The sequence below is a fragment of the Pristiophorus japonicus genome, chromosome 21 (assembly GCF_044704955.1).
Source record: "Pristiophorus japonicus isolate sPriJap1 chromosome 21, sPriJap1.hap1, whole genome shotgun sequence".
NCBI classification, from domain to species: Eukaryota; Metazoa; Chordata; class Chondrichthyes; family Pristiophoridae; genus Pristiophorus; species Pristiophorus japonicus.
In genome coordinates, this window is record NC_091997.1 from 84,637,713 (window position 1) to 84,664,839 (window position 27,127).

The 27,127-nt window shown below is 45.2% G+C and overlaps 1 protein-coding gene across 3 annotated transcripts in view; it reads right to left on the reverse strand.

Moving 5' to 3' along the window:
• Nucleotides 1–27,127, reverse strand: part of LOC139234157 (fibrillin-1-like) — a 602,997-nt gene that overhangs the window by 72,580 nt on the left and 503,290 nt on the right. For all 3 annotated transcript variants that reach the window (XM_070865155.1, XM_070865154.1, XM_070865156.1), the window contains 4 exons: nt 19,521–19,649; nt 16,221–16,340; nt 12,852–12,977; nt 8,017–8,169 (listed from right to left, as the gene is read on the reverse strand). In XM_070865155.1, coding sequence (XP_070721256.1) covers nt 8,017–8,169; nt 12,852–12,977; nt 16,221–16,340; nt 19,521–19,649 — 528 coding nt within the window. The remainder of the gene's footprint in view (nt 1–8,016; nt 8,170–12,851; nt 12,978–16,220; nt 16,341–19,520; nt 19,650–27,127) is intronic.

Genomic DNA, 27,127 nt, shown 5'->3' on the forward strand with positions numbered 1-27,127 from the left:
TTATAAACAATGTGTGTGTGAATACATGGAAATATCTCTAACATTGCATTTTCTACGGAAAAAATAGAAATTGAGTCAAATTTTCCAATAAAAAATATTTCTTTCTGTCTTGACAGTTAAATTTTCCTCGCTTTAAGATTAAATAAATGACACAAATACAGTTCTGCTCAGTACAAGGATGGAAGCGTTTGGTTGAAAACTTAACATAAGGAATATCTTCATCAGTGTACCTTAAGGAACAGATTAATGCTGATTAATCTGTTGAAGTATTTACAAGGGAATAGACATATTGACTGCAGTGAGTGAAATATTGACTGTAGGGCATCGAAGTACTGGATGGTGGAAATAGTATAATTTACTTTGGCAGGAAACAGATGTGTACGGTACAATACTAAAGCCTAGAAATTAAGTAGTGTGATATTATCATGCAAATGCTTATTTATCATTTTAATGGAGGTATGTATTTAAAATACATAGGTTTTGCTTCCATTGAAATAGCAGCGAAAACATTTATATTATTGGCCCGGATTTTGCATTCCCCACGATGGCGTACGCTGTAAGCCTTGTAAAAGGCCCTGCAATTTCTGGGTTTCCACATGCACGAAAACCCAGAACATGCGATCTGTCAAGATTTCCTTGACAGATCATCCTTACCGACCCAAAGATTACTTTCACTGGGACAGAGTTGGGCTATTTGCCAAATACTGCTCAGCAAATGCCAACGAAACCCTTATGCCTGGTAAAAGCAGGCATAGGGCCTGCTTTTACATTTCCGGGTTATATAAATCTTAATAAAACAAATCATGCACAAAAATTTAAAATTAGTTTATATAAATTTTGGCCCAAATTAAAATGTTTAAAATAATTTAAAAAAAAAATTAAACTTTTATTGTAAATGCTTTATTGAAGGGACGTTTAATTAAATTTGAAAATGGGAGCATTTATTTTTATTCCAGTTGTATAAACAATTTAATTATTGTTTGGGGATTCTGTTAGTAAATGAATCTCCATCATCATCATAAGCAGTCCCTCGGAATCGGAAGACTTGCTTCCACTCATGAAGTGAGTTCTTTGGTGGCTGAACAATCCAATACGAGAGCCACAGACTCTGTCACAGGTGGGACAGATAGTCGTTGAGGGAAGGGGTGGGTGGGACTGGTTTGCTGCACGCTCTTTCTCCACTTAGGGCGGTCTTTGGCCAAGGACTCCCAGGTGTCAGTGGGGATGTCGCACTTTGTCAGGGAGGCTTTGAAAGTGTCCTTGTAACGTTTCCACTGCCCACCTTTGGCTCGTTTGCCGTGAAGGAGCTCCGCATAGAGCACTTGCTTTGGGAATCTTGTGTCTGGCATGCGGACTATGTGGCCTGCCCAGCGGGTGATCGAGTGTGGTCAGTGCTTCAATGCTGGGGATGTTAGTCTGGACGAGGACGCTGATGTTGGTGCGCCTGTCCTCCCAGGGGATTTGTAGGATAGAAACATAGAAAATAGGTGCAGGGGTAGGCCATTCGGCCCTTCGAGCCTGCAAAGTCATTCAATGAGTTCATGGCTGAACATGCAACTTCAGTACCCCATTCCTGCTTTCTCGCCATACCCCTTGATCCCCCTAGTGGTAAGGACTACATCTAACTCCTTTTTGAATACATTTAGTGAGTTGGCCTCAACAACTTTCTGTGGCAGAGAATTCCACAGGTTCACCACTCTCTGGGTGAAGAAGTCTCTCCTCATCTCGGTCCTAAATGGCTTACCCCTTATCCTTGGACTGTGACCCCTGGTTCTGGACTTCCCCAACATTAATAAGAACATAAGAATTAGGAACAGGAGTAGGCCATCTAGCCCCTCGAGCCTGCTCCGCCATTCAACAAGATCATGGCTGATCTGGTCGTGGACTCAGCTCCACTTACCCGCCCGCTCCCCATAACCCTAAATTCCCTTATTGGTTAAAAATCTATCTATCTGTGACTTGAATACATTCAAGGAGCTAGCCTCAACTGCTTCCTTGGGCAGAGAATTCCACAGATTTACAACCCTCTGGGAGAAGAAATTCTTTCTCAACTCGGTTTTAAATTGGCTCCCCCGTATTTTGAGGCTGTGCCCCCTAGTTCTAGTCTCCCCGACCAGTGGAAACAACCTCTCTGCCTCTATCTTGTCTATCCCTTTCATTATTTAAATGTTTCTATAAGATCACCCCTCATCCTTCTGAACTCCAACGAATAAAGACCCAGTCTAATCAATCTATCATCATAAGGTAACCCCCTCATCTCCGGAATCAGCCGAGTGAATCGTCTCTGTACCCACTCCAAAGCTAGTATATCCTTCCTTAAGTAAGGTGACCAAAGCTGCAGGCAGTACTCCAGGTGCGGCCTCACCAATACCCTATACAGTTGCAGCAGGACCTCCTTGCTTTTGTACTCCATCCCTCTCGCAATGAAGGCCAACATTCCATTCACCTTCCTGATTACCTGCTGCACCTGCAAACTAACTTTTTGGGATTCATGCACAAGGACCCTCAGGTCCCTCTGCACTGCAGCATGTTGTAATTTCTCCCCATTCAAATAATATTCCCTTTTACTGTTTTTTTTTTTGCATAGACATCGTTGGTGATATTTCTCCAGCGACTTGAGGTGTCTACTGTACATGGTCTATGTCTCTGAGCCATACAAGTGTGCGGGTATTACTATAGCCCTATAGACCATGAGCTTGGTGGCAGTTTTGAGGGCCTGGTCTTCAAACACACTTTTCCTCAGTTGGCCGAAGGCTGCAATGATGCACTGGAGGCAGTGTTGGATCTTGTCGTCGATGCCTGCTCTTGTTGATAGTGTTATGTATTTAACCCTTGGCAACCAGTATCACATCACCACCAGAGGGCCTACCTATTGGAGTCCCAAGGGATCCCAGCATCCCTTGGGAGCACTGTATAAAAGCAGGCCACCCACGCGGTACTTGCACCTGGAGTCTAATTAAAGGAGCTAAGGTCACACTTATTCATTGCTTACAGTACTCAGTTTCATCCTTTATTATGAGCATAACAATTGGCGATGAGATAACGAACAACCGTGCGAAAATGCAAAGAACAGTTGGTATCTTGGAGAAGTTCTCAGAAGGGAACGATTGGGAGGCCTTCATGGAGAGACTCGACCAATACTTCGTGGCCAACGAGCCGGAAGGGGACGAGAACGCTGCCAAACGAAGGGCGATCCTCCTTGCCATCTGTGGGACAACAACCTATGCCCTCATGAATTTTCTACCTCCGGTAAAACCAACAACCAAATCCTATGAAGAATTGTGTATGCTGGTCTGGGAGCACCTAAATTCTAAGGAAAGCGTTTTGATGGCGAGGTATCGGTTCTACACATGTCAACGGTCGGAGGGCCAGGAAGTGGCGAGCTATGTCGCCGAACTAAGGCGCCTTGCAGGACATTACGAATTTGATGGATCCCTTGAACAAATGCTAAGAGACTTTTTTGTGCTTGGCATTGGCCATGAGGTTATCCTTCGCAAACTATTGACTGTTGAAACTCTGAATCTGAGCAAAGCCATAACGATAACCCAGGCATTTATGTCCACCAGCGATAACACCAAACAAATTTCGCAGCATAAAGAGGTTTCGGCCAGTACTGTGCACAAAGTAACATCGTTTTCGAGCAGGAATATACATGGCAGAACATACACGTCGGTTGCTGTACAACCTCAGATGACCCAGAGGCTGCCATCAATCATTAATGCGAGGCAGTTAACACCCTGTTGTCGTTGTGGAGGTGATTATCGGGCCCATCAGTGCCGCTTCAAGCACGATGCGTGCGACGGCTGCAGAACAATGGGACACCTCCAGCAAATGTGCAGGCGAGCTGCAAACCCTGCAAACCACCACATTGCAAAGGAAGATTGATCCACGGTGGGTTAGGCTGAACTAGAGACTCGAACTGAGGAGGCAGAAGTGTATGGGGTACACACCTTCACCACGAAATATCCACCAATAATGTTAAAAGTTGAACTGAACGGAATTCCAGTATCCATGGCACTGGACATGGTTGTGAGTCAGTCCATAATGAGTCCATAAAGGCTTTCGACAGGCTGTGGTGCAACAAGGCACACAGGCCAAGCTCAGCCCCATTCACACCAAGCTAAGAACTTACACCAAAGAACTGATCCCTGTAATTGGCAGTGCAGAAGTCAAAGTCTCCTATGATGGAGCAGTGCACGAACGCCCACTATGGATCGTGCCAGGGGATGGCCCCACACTGTTTGGCAGAAGTTGGCTGGGAAAAATCCGCTAGAACTGGGGCGACATCCGAGCGCTTTCGTCCGTCGACGACGCCTCATGTGCCCAGGTTCTGAGCAGATTTCCATTGTTGTTCGAGCCAGGCATTGGAAGTTTCGCGGGGGCGAAAGTGCAGATCCATTCGGTTCCCAGTACACGACCCATCCACCACAAGACACGGGTGGTACCATATATGATGCGAGAGAAAGTGGAAATTGAGCTGGACAGGCTGCAGCGAGAAGGCATTATCGCGGCGGTGGAATTCAACGAGTGGGCCAGTCCGATTGTCCCGGTACTCAAAGGTGACGGCGCGGTCAGAATTTGTGGGGACTATAAAGTAACGATTAACCGTTTTTCGCTACAGGATCAATACCCGCTACCCAAGGCAGACAACCTATTTGTGACCCTGGCTGGAGGGAAGACATTCACCAAGTTGGACCTGACCTCGGCCTACATGATGCAGGAGCTGGAGGAATCACCTGCATCAACACGCACAAAGGTCTGTTCACCTATAACAGATGCCCGTTCGGGATTCGGTCGGCCGCGGCAATTTTCCAACGGAACATGGAGAGCCTGCTAAAGTCGGTTCCTTGCACCGTGGTTTTCCCAGGAGAACAGACTGGTCACAAGTCAGGACACCATCGAACACTTGAAGAATCTGGAAGAGGTTCTAAGTCAGCTAGATCGCGCGGGATTCGGGTTGAAACGCTCGAAGTGTGTTGTCCTGGTGCCAGAAGTCGAGTTCTTGGGAAGAAGAATCGCAGCAGATGGCATCAGACCCACTGACGCCAAGACGGAGGCCATCAAGAACGCGCTGAGACCACAGAATCTGACGGATCAGCGGTCATTCCTGGGACTCCTCAACTATTTCGTGCCCGGGCTAAGCACCTTGCTAGAACCCCTACATGTGCTACTGCGCAAGGGAGACGACTGGGTATGGGGGAATTCACAAGAGGCTGCCTTTGAGAAAGCCAGAAATCTGTTATGTTCAAACAAACTGCTTGTTCTGTATAACCCATGTAAATGATTAGTGCTAGCTTGCGATGCGTCGTCATATGGGGTTGGGTATGTGTTACAACAGGCTAACGAATCTGGGATTTTGCAACCGGTCGCTTATGCATCCAGGAGTCTGTCCAAAGCCGAAAGGGCCTACAGCATTTATGAAAAAGCAGCTCTAGCGTGCGTTTACGGGGTAAAAAAAATTGCACCAGTATTTGTTTGGTCACAAGGTTGAGCTTGAAACTGAACACAAGCCGCTCATATCGCTATTCTCAGAGCAAAGAGACTAACACCAATGCCTCTGCCCGCATCCAAAGATAGGCGCTCACGCTGTCGGCATACAACTATGTAATCCGCCACAGACTGGGCACAGAGAACTGCGCTGATGCTCTCAGTCGACTACTATTGCCCACCACCGAGGTGGAAATGGCACAGCCTGCAGACTTGCTCATGGTGATGGATGCATTCGAAAACGAAAAGTCACCCGTTATGGCCCGTCAGATCAGGACCTGGACTAGCCAGGATCCTTTCCTGTCCCTGGTAAAAAACTGTGTCCTCCATGGGAGCTGGTCCAGCGTCCCAGCGGAGATGCAGGAAGAGATTAAGACGTTCCACAGGCGCAAAGACGAAATGTCCTTGCTGACGGGCTGTCTTTTGTGGGGTAATCGTGTGATCTTGCCCAAGAAAGGCAGAGAAATGTTTATACGTGACCTACACAGCACCCACCCAGGCATTGTAGTGATGAAAACCACAGCCAGATCCCATATGTGGTGGCCCGGCATCTACTCAGATGCAGAGTCATGCGTAAACCAGTGCAACACTTACACTCAACTGAGCAATGCACCCAGAGAGGCACCGCTAAGTTTGTGGTCGTAGCCCTTCAAACCGTGGTCTAGGATCCACGTTGACTATGCGGGCCTATTTCTAGGCAAAATGTTCTTGGTTGTCGTGGATGCTTATTCAAAATGGATTGAATGTGTAATAATGTCTGTAAGCACTTCCACTGCCACCAATTGAAAGCCTATGAGCCATGTTTGCCACACACGGCCTGCCTGATGTCCTAGTCAGCGACAATGGGCCGTGTCTCACCAGTGCTGAATTCAAGGAATTCATGACCCGCAATGGGATCAAGCACGTCACATCTGCCCCGTTCAAGCCCGCATCCAACGGCCAGGCAGACCGGGCAATTCAGACCATCAAGCAAAGCTTGAAATGCGTGTCGGAAGGCTCCCTGCAGACCCGACTGTCCAGAGTTCTGCTCAGCTACCGCACCAGACCCCACTCGCTCATCTGGGTTCCCCCAGCTGAGCTGTTCATGAAAAGGGCACTCAAAACAAGGATCTCTCTTGTCCACCCTGATCTCCATGATCACGTCGAGGGCAGGTGGCACCAACAAAGTATGTACCATGATCGTGCAAATTTGTCACGCGATATTGAGGTCAATGATCCTGTGTTTGTACTCAATTATGGACATGGTCCCAAATGGCTCGCTGGCACGGTCATAGTCAAAGAAGGGAGTAGGGTGTTTCAAGTCAAATTGGCCAATGGACTAACGTGCAGAAAGCACTTGGACCAAATCAAATTGCGGTTCACTAACAGCTACGAGCAACCCGAAGAGGACACCACCAACTTCGACCCTCCAACACACACACAAGTGGAAACCGACATCATGGTTGACTAGAAGCCGAACTCACCATCCCCAGCAGCCCGGCAACCCAGTGAAGAACCAACCAACTCACCCATACCTGCAAGTGTACCGAGACGATTGACAAGGGAGCAAAAAGCCCCAGATCGTCTCACCCTGTAAATAAGTGTATCATTGACTTTAAGAGGGTGATGTTATGTATTTAACCCTTGGCAACCTGTATCACACCACCACCAGAGGGCCTACCTGTTGGAGTCTCAAGGGATCCCAGCATTTCTTGGGAGCACTGTATATAAGCAGGCCACCCATGCGATACCTGCACTCTGGAGTTTAATTAAAGGAGCTAGGGTCACACTTACTCATTGCTTACAGTACTCAGTTTCATCCTTGATTATGAGCATAACAGATAAAAAGCTCCCGAGATATGGGAAGTGATCCACGGTATCCAGGGCCACGCCGTGGATCTTGATGACTGGGGGGCATTGCTTTGCAGTGAGGACAGGCTGGTGGAGAGCCTTTGTCTTACAGATGTTTAGCGTAAGGCCCATGCTTTCGTACGCCTCAGTAAATACTTCTCCATAAGCTTATTAGGAATCCTCCTTTCTGATTGGAGGGCCTGGCCCATGTGATTCTCGGGACACTTCCGAACCACCTGCGTCTCTGGGATCCATAGGCCTTTATGCAGGTGTACGCCTGCTGACCCAGGATCCAAAGACCCCGAAGCCCGGGAGCCTGAAGGTAGGTGTGGATTTAAAAAAAAAAATTGGGTCAGAAGCATACTCAAGAAAGTTAGAGGTTGGTCAGGTAGGAATCTTTTTCTTCCGAGTTCATGTTGGTTACTATTTACTTGGTTAACATAGTCTACTTCTGATAATTGATTTTCAGGTTATTATTATACAGATAAACCTCAAGTTTACACCTAAAAATTTATTCCATTATTTTGCTTATTGGTTTAAAGCTGCCTCATTTATTTATGTGGAAGAAATAAATGTGATGCATTGTTGAGAATATTAGTATGCATATTCAAAACTTCATCCGAGTGGTAATGTGCACATTTGTTACTTTGCATTGGGTCAATTGTGGATATATATTTATAGCACCATCATTTGGCTTACCGTCTGTTTTTTTGGGACAGATCTCACATGGGACGCCCCATCCTTCTCCTGGCATGAGGCTGCAACAACACGTTGTTTTTGTGATGTTCCTGTACTTGGGAGCAGTGCATACACTATTCTCAAATTTAGAGTAGCAAAAGCTCTCTCTGATATCTACAGATGAAATGGAAAATGAAAGTATTAGCATAAAATAAGTTATTTCTGTAACACTTCTTACAAAAGCATGCGACTCTCATGCTTGGGATTATGTTAAAATCACCGAGGACAGTTATTTGGACACAATGTTTTAAGCTACATTTAATAAAGTGGATAATAGTTTTTAAAACAAGATTTCTCGATGTGAAAAATGTCAGCATAAAGACATAAGTTTCAAACACGAACCATTTTAGTACTGAAAGTCCATTGCAACATTCACAATATACATATCTAACATCCACAAGGGTGCACATGTGTCATGGATTTTTTTTAACGTTTCACCTTCTTTGCATAGGCTATGCACTGACTTGCTGAAGAACTTAGTTTGTGTAGGTTAGAAAGGGAAATTTTTATTTCATCCTTCATTTGGGCTCTTTGCAACTAAAATGACAGCTACGTTGGTCAACCAGAATGGTACAGCAGGGGAGTTCCCGATGCGTTGAGTTTTATTACAGGTTGAATGGGGAGACTGGTGCTGAATGTGTCAGATCAGGCCTGCATCTTCATCTGTTTTCTCTACTGCTACTGACAGTAGTGCTACTGCGACAATCTGTCTGCATCTCAGTGAGCGGTGTTCTTTTTTGGCTTTCTTCTTCAGCAGCAATTTTGCTGGTGTATTGTCACAGGTTTTAGTAGAGCCTTTTTAGCAAGTTAGGGTCTTTCTGTTCCATGGGGTCCGTGTGGCTTGCAGAGGCCGTGAAAAATATACACTCAAAATCATTTAACACCTGAAATAGTGGTCTTAAGTGAATCAGGCATAATAAAGTACAATGTAAACTGTTTTAATAAAGAAAAGTAACTAAAACATGGCTTATTAAAAAAATCCTGAAAACTCTTGAGTGAGTCAATGTCTGTCCAGGAACATTCTTAAAAGAATATAGATGTCCTTTAGTTAAATTTGGAAACAATGTAAATAAGCAGCAGGTATAATAGGTCCAATTTCCCAATAAGCGCTCTCTGTGGGCGAGACTCGCTGTTGGGAATGGAATTTTGTGAAATCGGCCCTGATGCGTTAGCAATGGTCAAGTAGTCAGCAATAGTTCAAAAGGTCTGAGCCAAAACTTGTTGACAAATAACCTACCATGGGGAAGTGTTTTGAAAGTTAAATGAGTTGAAAAGCAAGCATTCCATAATTGATGAAAAAAATTCACTGGTAGATTGCTTGAACCAAAAAAAGGGAATTCTCTGCTTTGAGCCTTAGAAGAGGATTCCACTTCAACCTGTGTAGCTGTTGGTTTATCTAGCAGTTGTAGCTGTTGCTGGTGCTAGTGAAGTCTTAATTGGATAGTTCACTTAAGAGAGATCATCTGGAGAAGAGTGAAGGAGAATGTAAGAGGACGAAAAGGGCCTTGAACAGCAGAAATGTGTGAAGGATACTTAATGTGCAGGAAAAGAAAGTAGTTCAATAGTTTTCAAAATGTGAAAAATACAGCAACAGATGAAATTTGCTGACAAGTCAGGAGAGAAGAGGATTGTGTAAAAATCACTGAAGTTACAGACTCCAGGTGGAATCAGCAACACAAAAGATTGGTTTTAATGCTAAAGTGCTGGATTAAGATGATAAGATCTCAATTTAAATCAATATAATAAAGTTATTTCTGAAGCATATGACTGTAATTACCTCTTAAAAAGCCCCAAAAAATCATTTGAATCTAATACATGGGCATAATTTTGCTGAACTCGGCAGGTCTGTGGTGGGCTCCAACCCCGCTGCTGTCTCCATCCTGGCCTCTGAAATAAATTTCTCTTGATTGGGCTCGTTAAGCCCGCCCAGCAAGTTTGCTGGCCAATTAGAGGAAGCGGGTCTGGTGATGCCATTTGATGATGCGTCATCAGCCGGTTTGCTTAAAAGGGACCATGGCCAACTTTATTTTGATATTTGTGCTGTTGGTGTTCCACAGCATTGAGGTGCGTCAAACACCGACAAGCGCTGCACAGAAGTGCAGGGCTGTACCCAGGTTCACTCATGGCTCCCTCTATATGCTTATGGAGGGAGTCACAGCATGTAGGGAGGTCCTCTTCCCTTCCTATGGGCAGAACAGACCATCTCAGGAGATCAACAGAGCTTGGTTGCACATTGCAGAGGAGGGCACAAGCAGGGATGTGGCCAGGAGGGCCTGGGTGCAGTGCCGCAACATTTCAATGATCTCAGTAGATCTCCTCACATCCCCCATCACTCTGCTTCCCTATCCTACACCTGCACATCCTTATTCACACCAGCTTACCATGCATCTCCACCCATCCCTCTCTATCTACATTATCACATCCCCATCTCACTAGCCACCCCTCACACTCACCCTCATCCTAGTGTAGTCATACCAACTAACACACAAGGCACTTGTGTATTTTATGCAATGTTCACGTAAAGTTTCTGTTAATGTAGTGCCCAACACTGAAACCTTTATTTTAAACACTGCGTCTTGTGCAGATTTATATGCACCTTTGGAAGTGGCTTAATGAGTTGCAGTGAATGGTGAGACATAACGGTACCCCCTGCAATGGTGATGAGTGTGAAAGGAATGGTTTGGGCATTGTAGAAATGGTGTTGATGGTGCCAACCTGGTGTATCATGTGGCAGCCAGGGTGTGCAGCGTCTAGCGAAGTAAATCTGGCCATGGTGAGGTCATCCCTGGCCTCCCGGGCAGCAATGATGCCCTCTGTCCTGTGCAACATCAGGTGATTGCTGAGAAGGTTGGTGGTGTTGGGGATGATCCTGGTGGGATTCTGAGGACCAAGATGAGAGAATATAAAGGGCATCCATGCTGTTGGAATATATGGTAGGTGAAGTAGAGTCTAAGGATAAGGATAAGCCATTTAGGACCGAGATGAGGAGAAACTTCTTCACTCAGAGTTGTTAACCTGTGGAATTCTCTACCGCAGAGAGTTGTTGATGCCAGTTCGCTAGATATATTCAAGAGGGAGTTAGATATAGCCCTTATGGCTAAAGGGATCAAGGGGTATGGAGAGAAAGCAGGGAAGGGGTACTGAGGCGAATGATCAGCAATGATCTTATTGAATGGTGGTGCAGGCTCAAAGGGCCGAATGGCCTACTCCTGCACCTATTTTCTATGTTTCTAGAGATGGCAGAAGCGATCTGTCAATGGTGAGAGAGGTAATGAGGTCAGACTGGGTGGAGACTTGTGCAGCATGGTGAATCTGTTGTTGAAATGCAATGAGGAAGAGTTTGTGGCCGAGGGAAGGTATCTCTAAGGTGGGCTGCAGTGTGGACCCCGTGGGCAAGCTGTCAAATGCAGGTGGTGAGCTGAAATTAAATCATAAATGACTCTAAACACGCCACTATTGACCTGAATTGGGTCCCCCGCCGCTGCGTGTCCGGTCTGCTCAGCGCTGACGGACCCGACATCGGGGAAAGGCGCCCAACCCTCTGGGGGAACACTTTCCCACCTGACCCGATACCGATCGCGCCCATTGACCCCCTGGAAAATCCAGCCCCATGTTATATTGAACTGAACCTTGATATGTAATTTTGAACTAAACTGCTGTGTTGTGTTGACAGTGATACTATCTTGCTTGCGGTAGTTTAAAAAGTGAATTATTTTTAATATGCCATTGCGTCAGTGCAGTCCTTGGCAACTCGTGAAAGCTGTGGCTCAGTGGTAGCACTCTTGCCTCCAGAGACTTGTACATAAAAATCTAGGCTGACACTCCCAGTGCAGTACTGAGGGAGTGTTGCACTGTCGGAGACTTTAAACCGAGGCCTAGTCTGCTCTCAGGTCAACTTAAAGTTCCCATGGCACAATTTTGAGAAGAGCAGGAGAGTTATCCCCAGTGTCTTGGACAATATTTATTTCTCAACCATCGCCACTTAAACAGATTTTCTGGTCATTATCACATTACTGTTGTGGGAGATTGCTGTGTACAAATTGGCTGCCGTGTTTCCTACATTGCAACAGTGACTGCACTTCAAAAGTACTTCATTGGCTGTAAGTGCTTTGGGACGTCCTGAGGTCATGATAGTCATTCTTATCCTTTGGTAAATGATTCTTAGAGCAATGATTTATTGTAATCCTGTCAGCAGCTGAACAGAGCTTGATCTGTAATTTTAGTCTATGGCAGGTTTACACTGGAGGATTTATAGTGAACTGAATCCAGTATCCATATAAAACCCTGAATAAGTGTAAATTCTAATAGCTCTTTAAAAAAAATGACAGCACTTTTTTCAGAAGATTAGAAGTTAACTTGTAACAGTGTGCAGAAACATAAGTAGTGATTTCATAATCTAGCTTTCCCAGCAAGGAATGGTGCTTACAGGAAACACATCTGGGAAATTTTGACGAGCATCTGTGATTCTCTGTCCGCTAAAATTAATCGGTGGAAAGTCAGCAGGCTGTAAGCCCAAGATTTTACAAGCTACACGACCTGCAAGTACCAGTCCCATGGAGTGGTGGAGTGTACAACACGTGTAAACAAGAAGGAATTTGTCTTTACCTGGTACCTGTTCCCATTCCACAACACTAAAATACTTGAGACTGGAAACTCAGGGCTGAGAGAGAAATCAAATCAGTGTTCTACTATTCTGCGACAGTGCTCTATTATATTTCACAAAAATTGTTACATTTTTAATTCTGGTGTTGAGATCGTTGATTAGTAATGATGGATGATTATTACTACAGACTCACCAATGCACCTTTTTCCATTTAGTGATAGTACAGATCCTGGTGCACAGAGGCATATGTAGCTTCCTTCAGTATTACTACATGTGCCAGACACACACAATCCAGGGTCTGATGCGCATTCATCGATATCTGGAAAATTAAATGAGATACGATCATGCACAACAGAGCAACATAAATGTTTTACTTTGGGAGAACTTTGTAGTATGGTGAGTTTGGAACTCTTGTCCTGAAACTGTATGGCCCCGATATTTACAGGGAGGCGGCAGGGTTGCTGGTGAAGCCTAAAATGGCTGAAGAACCCGCGAAGGCTGGGGACGGGGAGGTGCTGTCAATCTTAATGGCAGGACCTATTATCATTTTATTTCTTCCATTTCCTGCTTAGCAGCTGGACAAATTGACAACCTGGCCGGCTGCTGGGCGGGAAACAGTGACAGGAGGCCGCAGCCGGGAACCTGGGGAGGATCGGTGATCGTGCCGGGAAGGAGGGAGAAAGACCATCGTGTTATGGAGAGGTCGCAATTGGGTGGGAGGCGTTCGTGGCATGGAGGTCGGCAATTGGGTGGGGGGGGGAGGCAATTGTGGGGATGGGGGATTGGCTGCCAATCGCAGGGGGGAGGGGTAGGGTGAAGGTGGAGAGAGAAGTGGCGATCGGTAGGGGAGAGGCCGAAGGATTCCGGAAAAGGCAGTTACCTTGTGAAACCAGCAGCTCCTGCTTCGCTTTCACTGCCAGGTTTCCCGAGCGCATGGAAACCTGTAAAATTTAATTCGGGCTCCCATTTGCACGGTGGGAACCCGATTTAAATATGTCAATGAATTGCTCTGCCTCTTTATGATGGAACACTCAAACAGCAACGGGGTGAGGTCCCATTGCCCATTTTTAACCCCTCTCCCACCCGGCAATATTGAGGTCCATGAGTTTGCCGCTGTCATAGAGTCTCGCTTGAGAAAACTGCAGATCGAGGAATTGAGCACAAAGGTTAGTGCATCTGATTCACTCCTGTTGAGTGAGACTCTGTAATTTCAGGGTAACATCTATGAGATATAGATTCAAATAAAGTCAAGACTGACGGTTTGCATGTCTCCACTTTCAGCTGGTTGTGAAGGACAATGGTGAAATATTTTTGGAGTGTTCTCAATTGTCCAAGGTTCATTCTATGCAATGCAACAGGTTGAGTTTGAATGTTGATTGTAAGGTCAGCCACACACTCAATTTCACTGAATTACTTTTTGGGTCATTTTCTGAAGAAGATTAATTACATTGAACAGACAAAGTGTACATCAACTGAAACATCTTTGCTGGTCTAAAGGGTCTGTACTCATTCTGTACTTTCTTTTTGTCAACCTAACTCAAGGTTAGGAAAACACAAACGTCAAACTGGTGAATTGCAGTAAGATACATGGTATAGGAAGCTTTATTTTTCCTCTAACTTGTATTAAACTTGACCTGGAGTGCTTGGTGCTAACGCCTGAATGGCAATGATGATCACAAATATTAATGGGAAAAATGAAAAGTATTTTAAAATGAAATTTGATACAAGTATTATGGGCCTGAAATTCCGACCCATACGCCGAAAACCGTCTTTTCCTATCTGTCAAGTTCTGGCTCGACAGATCGAACGCATCTCGGTAGCAAGGACACTCGCACGGGCAAGATTGGGCTATTTGCCCATCTCTTGCCCAGCGAATGTCCTTAAAACTCTTGCACCTGGTAAAAGCAGGCACGTAACCTACTTTTTAACCAGTGTAAGAGTTTTAAAACATATAAAAACATAAAAATAAAATTTTAAAACAAATTTTTATGTTAAAAATCCTGCTCACTAAGGTAAGTTTATTTTAAACCCTAATAATAAAATTTAGAAAAAAAATATTTTTGATTTTTTTTTTTAAAAACACATTTACTAACTTTAATTTAAATTAATTTTAATTATGTGAGGTGTTTTTTATTTTTTAATGTTTGTTTAGTGTGTGGTTTTTTCGCTAATAGCAATGAGAACTCATAGATACGGATTTCTCAATTTATTAATTCGAATACTGTACCTGATTGGTTGTGCAGTCACGTGATGTGCACCTTCTGCCTCCGAACGTTGAGGACTGGAACAGAAGGCCACCCCACTGGAATCGCAGGCACCTCGGGGACCATCAGGTAAATTCGTAAAAAATTCTCAGGTCGGAGGCGTTCGTCCGAAAGAAGGAATTTCAGGCCCAATATTTCAAGCTCAAATTTCTGCAACCTTATTAATTGGAGGGGCAGGGTACCATAGTAGGGTTGTGTCTTTCACTTTTGAGAGCTGGGTTCAAGTGCAGACTGGTTGAAAGTCTCCTCAGTCTGCTGAATGCACAGATCATATCTGCAAGAGTTTGAGGAATCACAATCCAGATCCTAATGGACAAAACACCATTTTGGGATAAATTGACAATCTTGCTTGAAGATATCACAGGATGACAGGTGGGAAAAATAGGGCAGTATGGAGTGAGAAATTTTGCTGCCGCAGAGTACAAGAAGCTTTACTCTGTATCTAGCTGTGCTGTAGGGAACCCGAGAGTGTTTGAGAGCGACAACGACTGCCTGAAATAGAAGTATGACCTAGAAATTGAGTGCAGGGATCTGTCCCTGTGCTGGAGTGGGTAGGCCCCCTTAGCACAACAAATATTGGACCTCTGGCCTCATTGACATGAGACTGGCGAGTTGCAGACACTTGCTGGGTGTCCCCAGGCAGCTCGCTGGCAAGTAAGATTTCAATTTCGGGTCGCTAAGTGACCAAGTAGCACTCCTCAGGTAGGTCCTGGGAGAGGAGTGATCGAGAAAGATGCTGAAGCAATCGGAAGGGAAAGGGACTTGAACGGGAGAAGGGGTAAAGCATCCGAGATGGGGGCGGGGGGGTAAAGAAGTGATGGTGATGGAAGGGGAGATCGGGAAGTTCCGAGTGGGGTCAGGCAACACGCAGCATTGCAGTGGACCTGATCCTCCCAGCTCCACATTCAGGTAAGAATTTTTTAAAGAAAACATACCTTTTGGTGATAGTCTCTGGCGGCCCTTTAAGGTTAGGACGGACGTAGACCATGTTTTCCTGAATGCAGTTGGCCTGGCACCTGCTATGTCCAAGGTAGCCCAATTTTGCAAAGGAGGTTTCAAACAGGTTTTAGCCTCCCCTTTTCAGGCATGGGTCATGAATGCCTCATTTTCGGCCTTTACCAATAAGGCAGACAGAGCACTTCTGGCTGTAATTTGTGCGCGCCCCCACCACCCATCACAGTAGATTGTATCTACTATGGTGGATGACAACTGTTTTGCGCCTGAAAAATGGGCATGGCACAATTACATTTCTAGGCCACTATCCCTCAGCTCGATCAACAATAAATAAAACCCCTTACCAATACACCTGTCATCAATCAGTGAGTATCCAGGAGGGCATATACATCTATAGGAGCCATCCAGGTTTTGACAGGTGCCTGGTGTACAAGGGCGTGGTACCGTCAAACATTCATTGACATCTGTTGAGGCAAAAGAGAAACAGCAAGAGAAATGTTAATATAGATCACGGAAATCCCATTAGCTACTAACATCTCAGTTTTTCTTGCTTAGTTCCATGACAAATTTCATCAATTCCTGTATGCAAGTTGGAATACCAGTACCTACATAGCAATTCTTTTAAATTAAAATTTTTTTAATATGCAGGTGAAATGTCCTACTCTACCTGCATGTAAACCAGCTGTTTGTCATATGTTTGGCATCTTTAAATAAAGAATTCCCCCAAATTAAATGAAGATGGGATAAAACATTTTACATTATTTTCAACACCATATATGTCATTTTGTTACATAAATACAACAGAACCTCAGTTACCTCAGCATTTTGGAAGTGGAAAGGTGTCTGTAAGTCTGAAATGACCAATTCTGAAGTAAATTTAACAAATTTGTAAAATTCAGCAGGCCCTACAGGATTTTTCATCCAGGCTACACTGACCTCTTTACCTGAATTGCTGATACTTCTGGCACAAAAAAGCTCTACTCTGTGAGTGCGAATGTGATAATTTCTAATATTATATTTCCATAAAACACTCCATCCTGACTTGGAAATATATTGCCGTTGCTGGGTCAAAATCCTGGAACTCCTCCCTAACAGCACTGTGGGAGCACCTTCATCACGCGGTTCAAGGCGACGGCTCAACACCACCTTCTCAAGGGCAATTAGGGATGGGCAATAAATGCGGCCTTGCCAGCGACAGCCACATCCCGGAACCAATAAAAAAATAACTACTCTTTAAAAGTACTTCATTGGCTGTAAAGCGCTTAGGGACGTCTTGAAGCTGTGAAAGATGCTATATAAATGCAAGTCTTTCTTTCTTCCAAAAATCAATGAATACGCAAGATGATTCCCATTTGAAGAAACTGCCAAGTATGGGAGTACATGGCTAAATCTTGGATTTTATCTGGGATGCATATTCTAGCCTGAAGATCTGCATAGGGTAAATTAGATATTCACTGAATCCATTCCTCTAGGAAGAGTGAGTTAAGGTTGTATCCTGTTATCTATCCCTTTCAGTACCTCTAATGATGGGTTAGATGATGTAGTAAGGGGTGGCATTGGAATGTCTGTTCTGGACATTTTTGAAAGAGTTAGGATACTCCTTTTTCCGCATAACACTGCTTATTGGCATGTCCAGTGCACTCTGCTCATCATCTTGAACATTGGGATAATCAGGAGGAGGTTGCCCCAACTGCAGTATTATGGCTTTGCGCAGCTCATTGGAGATTCTCAAAGGTAGTGATTGGAGGATAAAAGGAGCATCTGACCAAGTTGATTCATATCGGTACCTGGGAGTTGTGGCTTCCTTTGGCCATGTCCAAGATTCAGGGCCAAGTTGTAATGTAGTTTTGTGGAAATAAGGGGAGACCGTTAAAGGGATGGAGGACTCTGGCATACAACATGTCACTGATCACCCTATAGAGAAAATCGATCTCATGATGGGCACGCTTTTACTGGATTAAGCAGTTGATGATGAGTATATTTAGTATGTTACATTGGACTTTGATCTACAACATTAAGGTAGCTCGTAAGTTACGACCCATCCTGTGCAGCTCATCCACCTACTGAAGACAGTAAGGACATTCTGAGATTCGGAACAATAGCTGCAGGAAGACATTCCCTGCAGGTCAGGTATGAGAGCATGTGGTCTTATGTCAGGGGTTGAAACCTTCCATGACCAGAGATGCAAGAAGCTGCTGCTAAAGCATTGCCTCTCCATCTATTGGAGCGACTGTTCAATGGGTAAGGCGTAGGTCCAAGCTGCGATCAGGAAGATGGCAATGTATTTACATGTTTTATCATGAGGTTGTTCAGAAGTTCCTAGTACCAATTTCCTTCTAAGTGAGGGCACAAATCCACACTTGTTGGTTGTCTAATGGTCAACTACTGACTTTCAAGTGGCTCCAAGATGGAAAACCTAGTGATGGAAGGATGTGACCAAGTCAAGTCTCTGTTGATAATTAACTAGTCAGCCTGGCTTATTGAGGATAGACTTGTCACTGGTAATTGGCTCCAGGTTACGTTGTAAACCAATGTGTTAATGGATAGGTGGTCCAGACTGAACCAACAGTGAAAAGCTCATCACTGCTTTGTGCCAGTAAACTGTGCAGTTCTAGATGGTCAAACTCCAGCTGTATTTCAGTGCACACATGGGTTTCCAAAGCATTCACTCATGAGAAACTTAATGAGCATATGTAATTGTGGTTGTCCTTATCAGGAGACTGTATGCACTCCATATCAGATAACCAACAATACACGTTTGGATTTCTCAGCAGCTTGGTTTAGACTCTTTAAGCATGGTTCTGGGTTTCGATTTATGTCAGTCAACCGACTGGCCAAAAATAAAATTAATATAAAGGGTTGGATTTTCGGTTGGAGGCTTCTTAGGGCGCTAATGGCAAAGGGATGGTAAATTTGCCACCGGGAAATAGTTTGCGACGGCAGCCAACAAATTCGGTTGTTGCGCTCCAAAAGTGGAGTGGAGCACTAAGGTAGGCATTCCACATCTCTCTTGTGGAGCTAGGCCGGGATAGCAACTGAAAATCCATTGCTAAAGAGCTAGCTTCAGAGCGCCCTAAGAGAGACCTCCCTGGAAAAAAAAATCGGCATAAAAAACATTCCCAATATATTGCTCACCCCAAATAAAGATAAATCACAAAAATGAAACAAAAATAACCAATCACACCTCATGCAGTCTCTGACCGCCAGCTTACTCGGGTGGATTGGCTACGGGGTGCTACGGGGTCAGCGCAAAACAAATTTTGAGATCAGGACAATACCGGGGGTGTTGCACACCGGCATGACGCTTCCGGCCGGTACTGCTCAGTGCTGCGGCAAAATCGGCATGAAATTTCTCGGCGGGTCACTGGAAGCTGGCCGCCCGGACAGTAATCATTTCTAGACCCATTACCGTCCCTCCAGGGCGCTAACAGAGGTGCAATCAAAATGAAAATCCTGCCCAAAGTGTAGTATTGTACAATGCTCTAAAATTGATGAAGATTTGGAAAACATGTTCCTGTGACATAAAGTAGTGGCTTTTACAATGAAGTGTTCATAACTTTGAGGTTGTGGTACAGACATAAATTTGAAAGTGTTAGGTCAGGCTGTTTTACAATTTTTCCCTTTGATTTATTAAAGTTGCTTACCAACACAACTTCTTCTATCAGATGTAAGTTCATAGCCTTCATGGCAGAGGCACTGGAATGTTCCAATAGTATTAATGCACTGTCCATTTCTACAGAGAGCACCATTCAAGGTACTGCATTCATCGATATCTTAAAAAAAAATATGAAATTAGTCATATTCATAGTTTTAATATTTTGGTGTATTTTATGCTGTCTGCTTTAATGTGATAGCTGTATTATATTTTTAATGTTGAACACCTTTGCTCATTGGTAAAAATTCAACCTGATTTTCTACAAGTTAAAACAATTGAGATAATTCAGAGAGAATTATAAACTTGTGCCTGGTTGTATTTTTTGTGTCAAAATACAATAATATGACTATACTCGTGTAGATTTTTAAAAATATTGTACTGGTCCAGCAACCCAGAGGTTGTGAATTCAAATTCCACCATGGCAACTAAATTCAATCAGTCTAGTAATTCGTGGACTAGCTCGAGAAAACGTCATGGTATAGTAAACAATGCTCTGGTTGTGCAACTGGATTCTATTAATGCCACAATGGTCCAAATAAAGAAAACAATACTGAATACAGCACTAAGAACACAAACTAAAGCAATATATGCAGATATGTTCAGTATTTTTAAAAAGTTAAATAAAGTATGACCTCATGTCATCTACATTTCTACATCTATAGCTTTCTTTAAAGTCCTGTTTTATAATTAATATTAAGTTTACAGACTTTGTCCCTGATTTTGTTCAGGTAATCGACTGCTTTGTTTAGTCCTAATGCACAGGTTGGATAGGACTACAACATGAAAGTCTCAATTCTCTCACTGATTCTCCCTACAAGTGCAACTCCCTCTTAGGAGCACAGAATCCCTTATGTTTTTTTCTCAAAATAAAGTGGGGAAATCATTCTGAATAGAAAGGATTGGCCCTTGACTTTCCTTCATCTTTCAGAACCAGAAGTGACTGAAATAGTTGTGAGGTTTGATATGGAACAGTGAGATTTTTAATAAAGCATTTTAATTAGTTTTTTATTTGTTCAGAAGTGGATGTCTCAGGCAAGGCCAGCATTTATTGCCCATCCCAAATTGCCTTTGAGAACGTGGTGGTGAGCTGCCGCTTTAAACGGCTGCAGTCCATGTGGTGAAGGTATTCCCACAGTGCTGTTCGGAAGGGAATGCCAGGATTTTAATACAGCGACGATGAAGGAATGACAATATCCCCAAGTCAGGATGGTGTGTAACTTGGAGGGAAACTTGCAGGTGATGGTGCTCCCATGCGCCTGCTGCCCTTGTCCTTCTAGGTGGCAGAGGTTGCGGGTTTGGGTGATGCTGCCGAAGAAGCCTTGGCAAGTCACTGCAGTGCAGCCACTGTTGGTGGAGGGTGTGAATGTTTAGGTGGTGAATGGGGTGCCAATCAAGCGGGTTGCTTTGGGGAGTCAGGAGATGAGACACTCGCCGCAGAATACCCAGCCTCTGATCATCCATTCGGTCCTTCTGGCTGAAGATGGTTGTAAGTGCTTCAGCCTTACTTTTGAACGCAGTTGCTGGACTTCGCTATCATTAAGGATGGGAATGATCGTGAAGTGTCCTCCTCCAGTTAGTTATTTAATTGTCCATTAGTATTCATGATTGGATGTGGCAGGACTGAAGAGCTTTGAGCTAATCCGCTGGTTGTGGGATCGCTTACCTCTGTCTATAGTGTTATATATGTAAACCTGTAAATACCTTGTGTAACCATCAGGGAGCTTATCCCTTGGAGTCCCAAAGGATCCCACAATCCCTTGGGAGCACCTGTACTTAAGAAGGCCTCACAGGCTGGAGAGGCACTCTGGAGACCTGTAATAAAAGACTAAGGTCACACTTTACTTTGAGCTCACAGTATCTTGTCAGATTCTTTTTTCATACATAACAACTGGCGACGAGATACAGATGACGAACCCAACGATGCAGAGGACAGTGGGCATCCTGGAGAAATTTTCGGAGGGAGATGATTGGGAAACCTTTGTGGAGCGACTCAACTAATACTTCATGGCCAACGAGCTAGAAGGAGAAACGAACGCTGCCAAACGAAGGGCGATTCTCCTCACCGTTTATGGGGCACCAACGTATGGCCTCATGAAAAATCTGCTTGCTCCAGCAAAACCCAGAGAAATCATACGATGATTTGTGCACACTGGTCCGGAGGCATTTGAACCCGAAGGAAAGCGTTCTGATGGCGAGGTACTGGTTCTACACGTACAAAAAGTCTGAAGGCCAGGAAGTGGCAAACTATGTCGCCGAGCTAAGACGCCTTGGAGGACATTGCAAATTTGAAGGACATTTGGAGCACATGCTCAAGGACTTATTTGTACTTGGCATTGGCCATGAAATGATACTTCACAAACTTTTGACTGTAGAGACCCCAACCTTGAGTAAACCCATAGCAATAGCCCAGGCGTTCATTGCCACCAGTGACAATACCAAGCAAAATCCTCAGCACATGAGTGCTGCTACAAGTATTGTGAACAAAGTAATGTTGATTTCGAATCGCAACGTACAGGGCAGGCCTCACATGCCTGCAGCTGAACGTCCGCAGATGTCTGAGTCCACCATCAAGGGTGATGAATGCTAGACCATTAACACCTTGTTGGCGCTGCGGAGGTGATCATCGTTTCCATTCATGCTGCTTCAAAGGATGCGTTTGCGAGGGCTGTGGAACAATGAGACACCTCTAACGTATGTGCAGGCGAGCTGCAAACCCTGCTAATCCTGCAAACCACCATGTTGCAGAGGAGGACAGATCCACGGCGGATCATGACGAAACAGAGCCTTAGACCGAGGAGGCAGAGGTATATGGGTTGCACACATTTACCACAAAGTGTCCCCCGATAATGCTGAAGGTTGAATTAAATGGACTCCTGGTGTCAATGGAGCTGGACACGGGCGCAAGCAAGTCCATTATGAGCAAAATGACTTTCGGTAAATTGTGGTGCAGCAAGGCCTCAAGACCAGTCCCGACTCCCATTTGCACTAAACTGAACTTACACAAAGAAATTGATTCCCGTAATCGGCAGTGCTACTGTAAAGATCTCCTACGATGGAGCGGTGCACAAGCTACCACTCTGGGTGGTACCGGATGATGGTCCCACGAAGCTTGGCAGGAGCTGGCTGGGAAAGATACGCTGGAACCGGGACGACATCCGAGCGCTCTCGTCCGTTGACGACACTTTGTGTGCCCAGGTCTTAAACAAATTCCCCTCGCTGTTCGAACCAGGCATCGGGAAGTTCCAAGGAGCAAAAGTGCAGATCCACCTAATTCCAGGGGCCCGACCCATCACAAGGTGAGAGCAGTACCGTGTACATGATGAGAGAGAAGGTGGAGATTGAGCTGGACTGGTTGCAACGAGAGGGCATCATTTCGCCGATCGAATTCAACGAGTGGGCCAGTCCGATTGTTCCAGTCATCAAGGGAGACGGCACTGTCAGAATCTGTGGTGATTACAAAGTAACTATCAATCGTTTCTCCCTGCAGGATCAATATCCACTACCAAAAGCAGACGACCTTTTTGCGACGCTGGCAGGAGGAAAGACGTTCACGAAGCTGGACCTGACCTCGGCCTACGTGACGCAGGAGCTGGAGGAATCATCGAAGGGACTCACCTACATCAACGCGCACAAAGGTCTATTCATTTACAACAGATGCCCGTTTGGGATTCGATCAGCCACGGCGATATTCCAGAGAAATATGGAAAGCTTACTGAAGTCGGTCCCGCGCACCGTGGTCTTCCAGGACGACATCTTGGTTACAGGTCGGGACACAGTCGAGCATCTGCAGAACCTGGATGAGGTTTTTAGTCAGCTCAACCGTGTGGGGCTCAGGTTAAAACACTCGAAGTGCATTTTCATGGCACCTGAAGTGGAGTTGCTGGGGAGAAGAATCGTGGCGGACGGCATCAGGCCCACCGATTCGAAGACGGAGGCAATCGAGAACGCACCGAGGCCACAGAACGTGACGGAGTGCTGTCGTTTCTAGGACTCCTGAACTACTTTGGTAACTTCTTACTGGGTCTCAGCATACTGTTAGAGCCACTGCATGGCTTACTGTGTAAAGGAGACGAATGGGTATGGGGTAAAAGCCAAGAAAATGCCTTTGTAAAAGCTAGAAAACTGTTATGCTCAAACAAATTGCTTGTGTTGTATGATCCATGTAAGCGTTTGGTACTAGCATGTGATGCGTCATCATACGATGTCGGGTGTGTATTGCAACAAGCTAATGAATCTGGGAAATTGCAACCGGTTGCTTATGCATTCAGAAGTCTGTCTAAGGCTGAGAGGGCCTACAGCATTATTGAAAAAGAAGCGTTAGCGTGTGTTTATGGGGTAAAGAAAATGCATCAATATCTGTTTGGGCTCAAAGTTGAATTGGAAACTGACGATAAGCCACTGATATCCCTCTTTTCTGAAAGTAAGGGGATAAATACGAATGCATAGGCCCGCATCCAGAGATGGGCGCTCACGTTGTCCACATACAATTACGCCATCCGCCACAAGCCAGGCACAAAAAACTGTGCCGATGCTCTCAGTAGGCTGCCATTGCCCATCACGGGGGTGGAAATGGCACAGCCCGCAGATTTAGACATGGTAATGGAAGCATTCGAGAGTGAGCAATCACCCGTTACCGCCCGACAGATTAGAACTTGGACGAGCCAGGATCTCTTATTGTCGTTAGTAAAAAATTGTGTGCTTCACGGGAGCTGGTCTAGTGTCCTATCAGAAATGCAGGAAGAGATAAAGTTGTACCCATGGCGCAAAGATGAAATGTCTATACAGGCAGACTGCCTTCTGTGGAGTAATCGGGTAGTGGTACCCAAAAAGGGCAGGGACACTTTCATCAGTGATCGCCACAGTACTCACCCAGGCATTGTAATGATGAAAGCGATAGCCAGATCCCACGTGTAGTGGCCCGGTATCGATGCGGACTTAGAGTCCTGCATGCACAAATGTAACACATGCTCACACATAAGCAATGCACCCAGGGAGACGCCACTAAGTTTATAGTCTTGGCCCTCCAAACCGTGGTCCAGGGTCCATGTCGACTATGCAGGCCCGTTCTTGGGTAAAATGTTCCTAGTGGTTGTAGATGCGTACTCCAAATGGATTGAATGAGATAATGTTGGCAAGCATGTCTGCTGCCACCTCTGAAAGCCTGCGGGCCATGTTTGCCACGCACAACCTGCCTGATGTCCTTGTGAGCGACAACGGGCCGTGTTTCACCAGTGCCGAATTCAAAGAGTTCATGACCCGTAATGGAATCAAACATGTTACATCTGCCCCGTTCAAACCAGCATCCAATGGTCAGGCAGAGAGAGCAGTGCAAACTATCAAGCAGAGCTTGTAGAGGGTAACTGAAGGCTCACTGCAGACTCGCCTATCCAGAGGCCTGCTTAGTTACCTCACGAGAAACCACTCGCTCACTGGGATTCCACCCACTGAACTTCTCGTGAAAAGGGCACTTAAGACAAGGCTCTCGCTAGTCCACCCTGATCTACACGAACAGATAGAGAGCAGGCGGCTTCAACAAAGTACATATCATGATAGCTCAAATGTGTCACGTGAAATTGGAATTAATGATCCTGTATTTGTGTTGAACTATGGACAAGGTCCCAAGTGGCTTCCTGGCACTGTTGTGGCCAAAGAGAGGAGTAGGGTGTTTCGGGTCAAACTTTCAATGGACTCATCTACAGGAAACACTTGGACCAAACCAAACCCAGATTCACGGACTATCCAGAGCAATCCACATTAGACCCTACCTTCTTTGACTCCCCCCCCCCACAACACACACACACCAGTGGCAACTGACACAGCGGTTGACCATGAAGCAGAACCCATCACCCACAGCAACCCAGCAGGACTCACCACACCATGCAGCCCAGCAAGGCCAGCTGCAAAGCAGCCCAGCGAGGGCCCAACAAACGACTCACCAAAACCAGCATTTGCACCGAGACGATCCACCAGGAAAGAAAGGCCCCAGATCAACTCACCTTGTAAATAGTTACACTATTGACTTTGCGGGGGGAGTGTTGTTATTTATGTAAACCTGCAAATACCTTGTGTAACCACCAGAGGGCTTATCCCCTGACGTCCCAAGGGATCCCACAATCCCTTGAGAGCACCTGTACTTAAGGAGGCCTCACAGGCTGGAGAGGCACTCCAGAGACCTGTAATAAAAGACTGTCACACTTTACTTTGAGCTCACAGTATCTGGTCAGACTCTTTATTCATACATAACATATAGAATGCTGTTTCTGGTGTTTAACATGCATGTAGTCCTTAGTTGTAGCTTCACCAAGTTGGCACTTCATTTTTAGATACGCCTGGTGCTGCTCCTGGCTTGCTGTTCTACACTCTTCAGTGAAGCAGGGTTGATCTCCTGGCTTGATGGTAATGGTAGAATGAGGGATATGCTGGGGCATGGGGTTACAAATTGTGGTGGAATACAATTCTGCTGCTGAAGGCCCACAGCGCCTCATGGATGCCTAGTTTTGAGCTGCTAGATCTGTTCTGAATCTATCGCATTAAGCATGATAGTAGTGCCCTCAATGTGAAGATGTGAATGGAGGGTGTTCTCAGTGTGAAGATGGGATTTCGTCTCCACAAGGACTGAGTGGAGATCACTCCTACTAATACGTCATAGAGAAATACATCTGCGACAGTTAGATTGGTGAGGACGAGGTCATGTAGGTTTTTCCCTCATGTTGGTTTTCTCATCACCTGCTGTAGGGCCAGTCTTCAATACTGTCATCTACTTCCTTCAACACTGTTATCCCGATCAGCAGTGGTGCTAACGAGCCACCCAGTGTGTATTCTGTGCCCTTGCTACTCTCAGTGCTTCTTCCAACTGGTGTTCAACATGGGAGTACTGATTCATCAGCTGACGGAGGGCAGTAGGCGGTAATCAGCATGAGATTTCCTTGCTCATGGGGTCTGGAGTCAATATTGAGGTCTCCCTCCTGACTGTATACTACTGTGCCACCACCTCTGGTGGGTCTATCCTGCCGGTGGAACTGCACATACCCAGGGATGGTGATGAAGGAGTCTGGGACGTTGACAGTAGGTATGATTCTGAGTGTATGACTATATCTGGCTGTTTCTTGACTAGTCTGTGGGACAGCTCTCCCAATTTTGGCACAAATCCCCAGATGTTAGTGAGGAGGACTTTGCAGGGTCGACTGGGCTGTGTGTGTCTTTGTTGTGTCCGGTGCCTAGGTCGATGCCGGGTGGTCTGTCCGGTTTTATTCTTAGTATATTTCTTTGTAACTGTTTGGTACAACTGAGTGGCTTGCTCGGCCATTTCAGAGGGCAGTTAAGAATCAACACTGCTGTGGGGCTGGAGTCACATATAAGCCAGACCAGGTAAGGATGGCAGATTTCCTTCCCTAAAGGACATTAGTGAACCAGATAGATTTTTACGACAATCCGATCGTGTCATGGTCACCATTACTGATACTAGTTTTTTTAATTCCAGAATTATTTAATTAACTGAATTTAAATTTTGTAGCTGCCGTGGAACTCATGTCTCGATTACTAATCAACGCCTCTGAATTACTAGTCGAGTAACATAACCAGTATGGTACCGTTTCA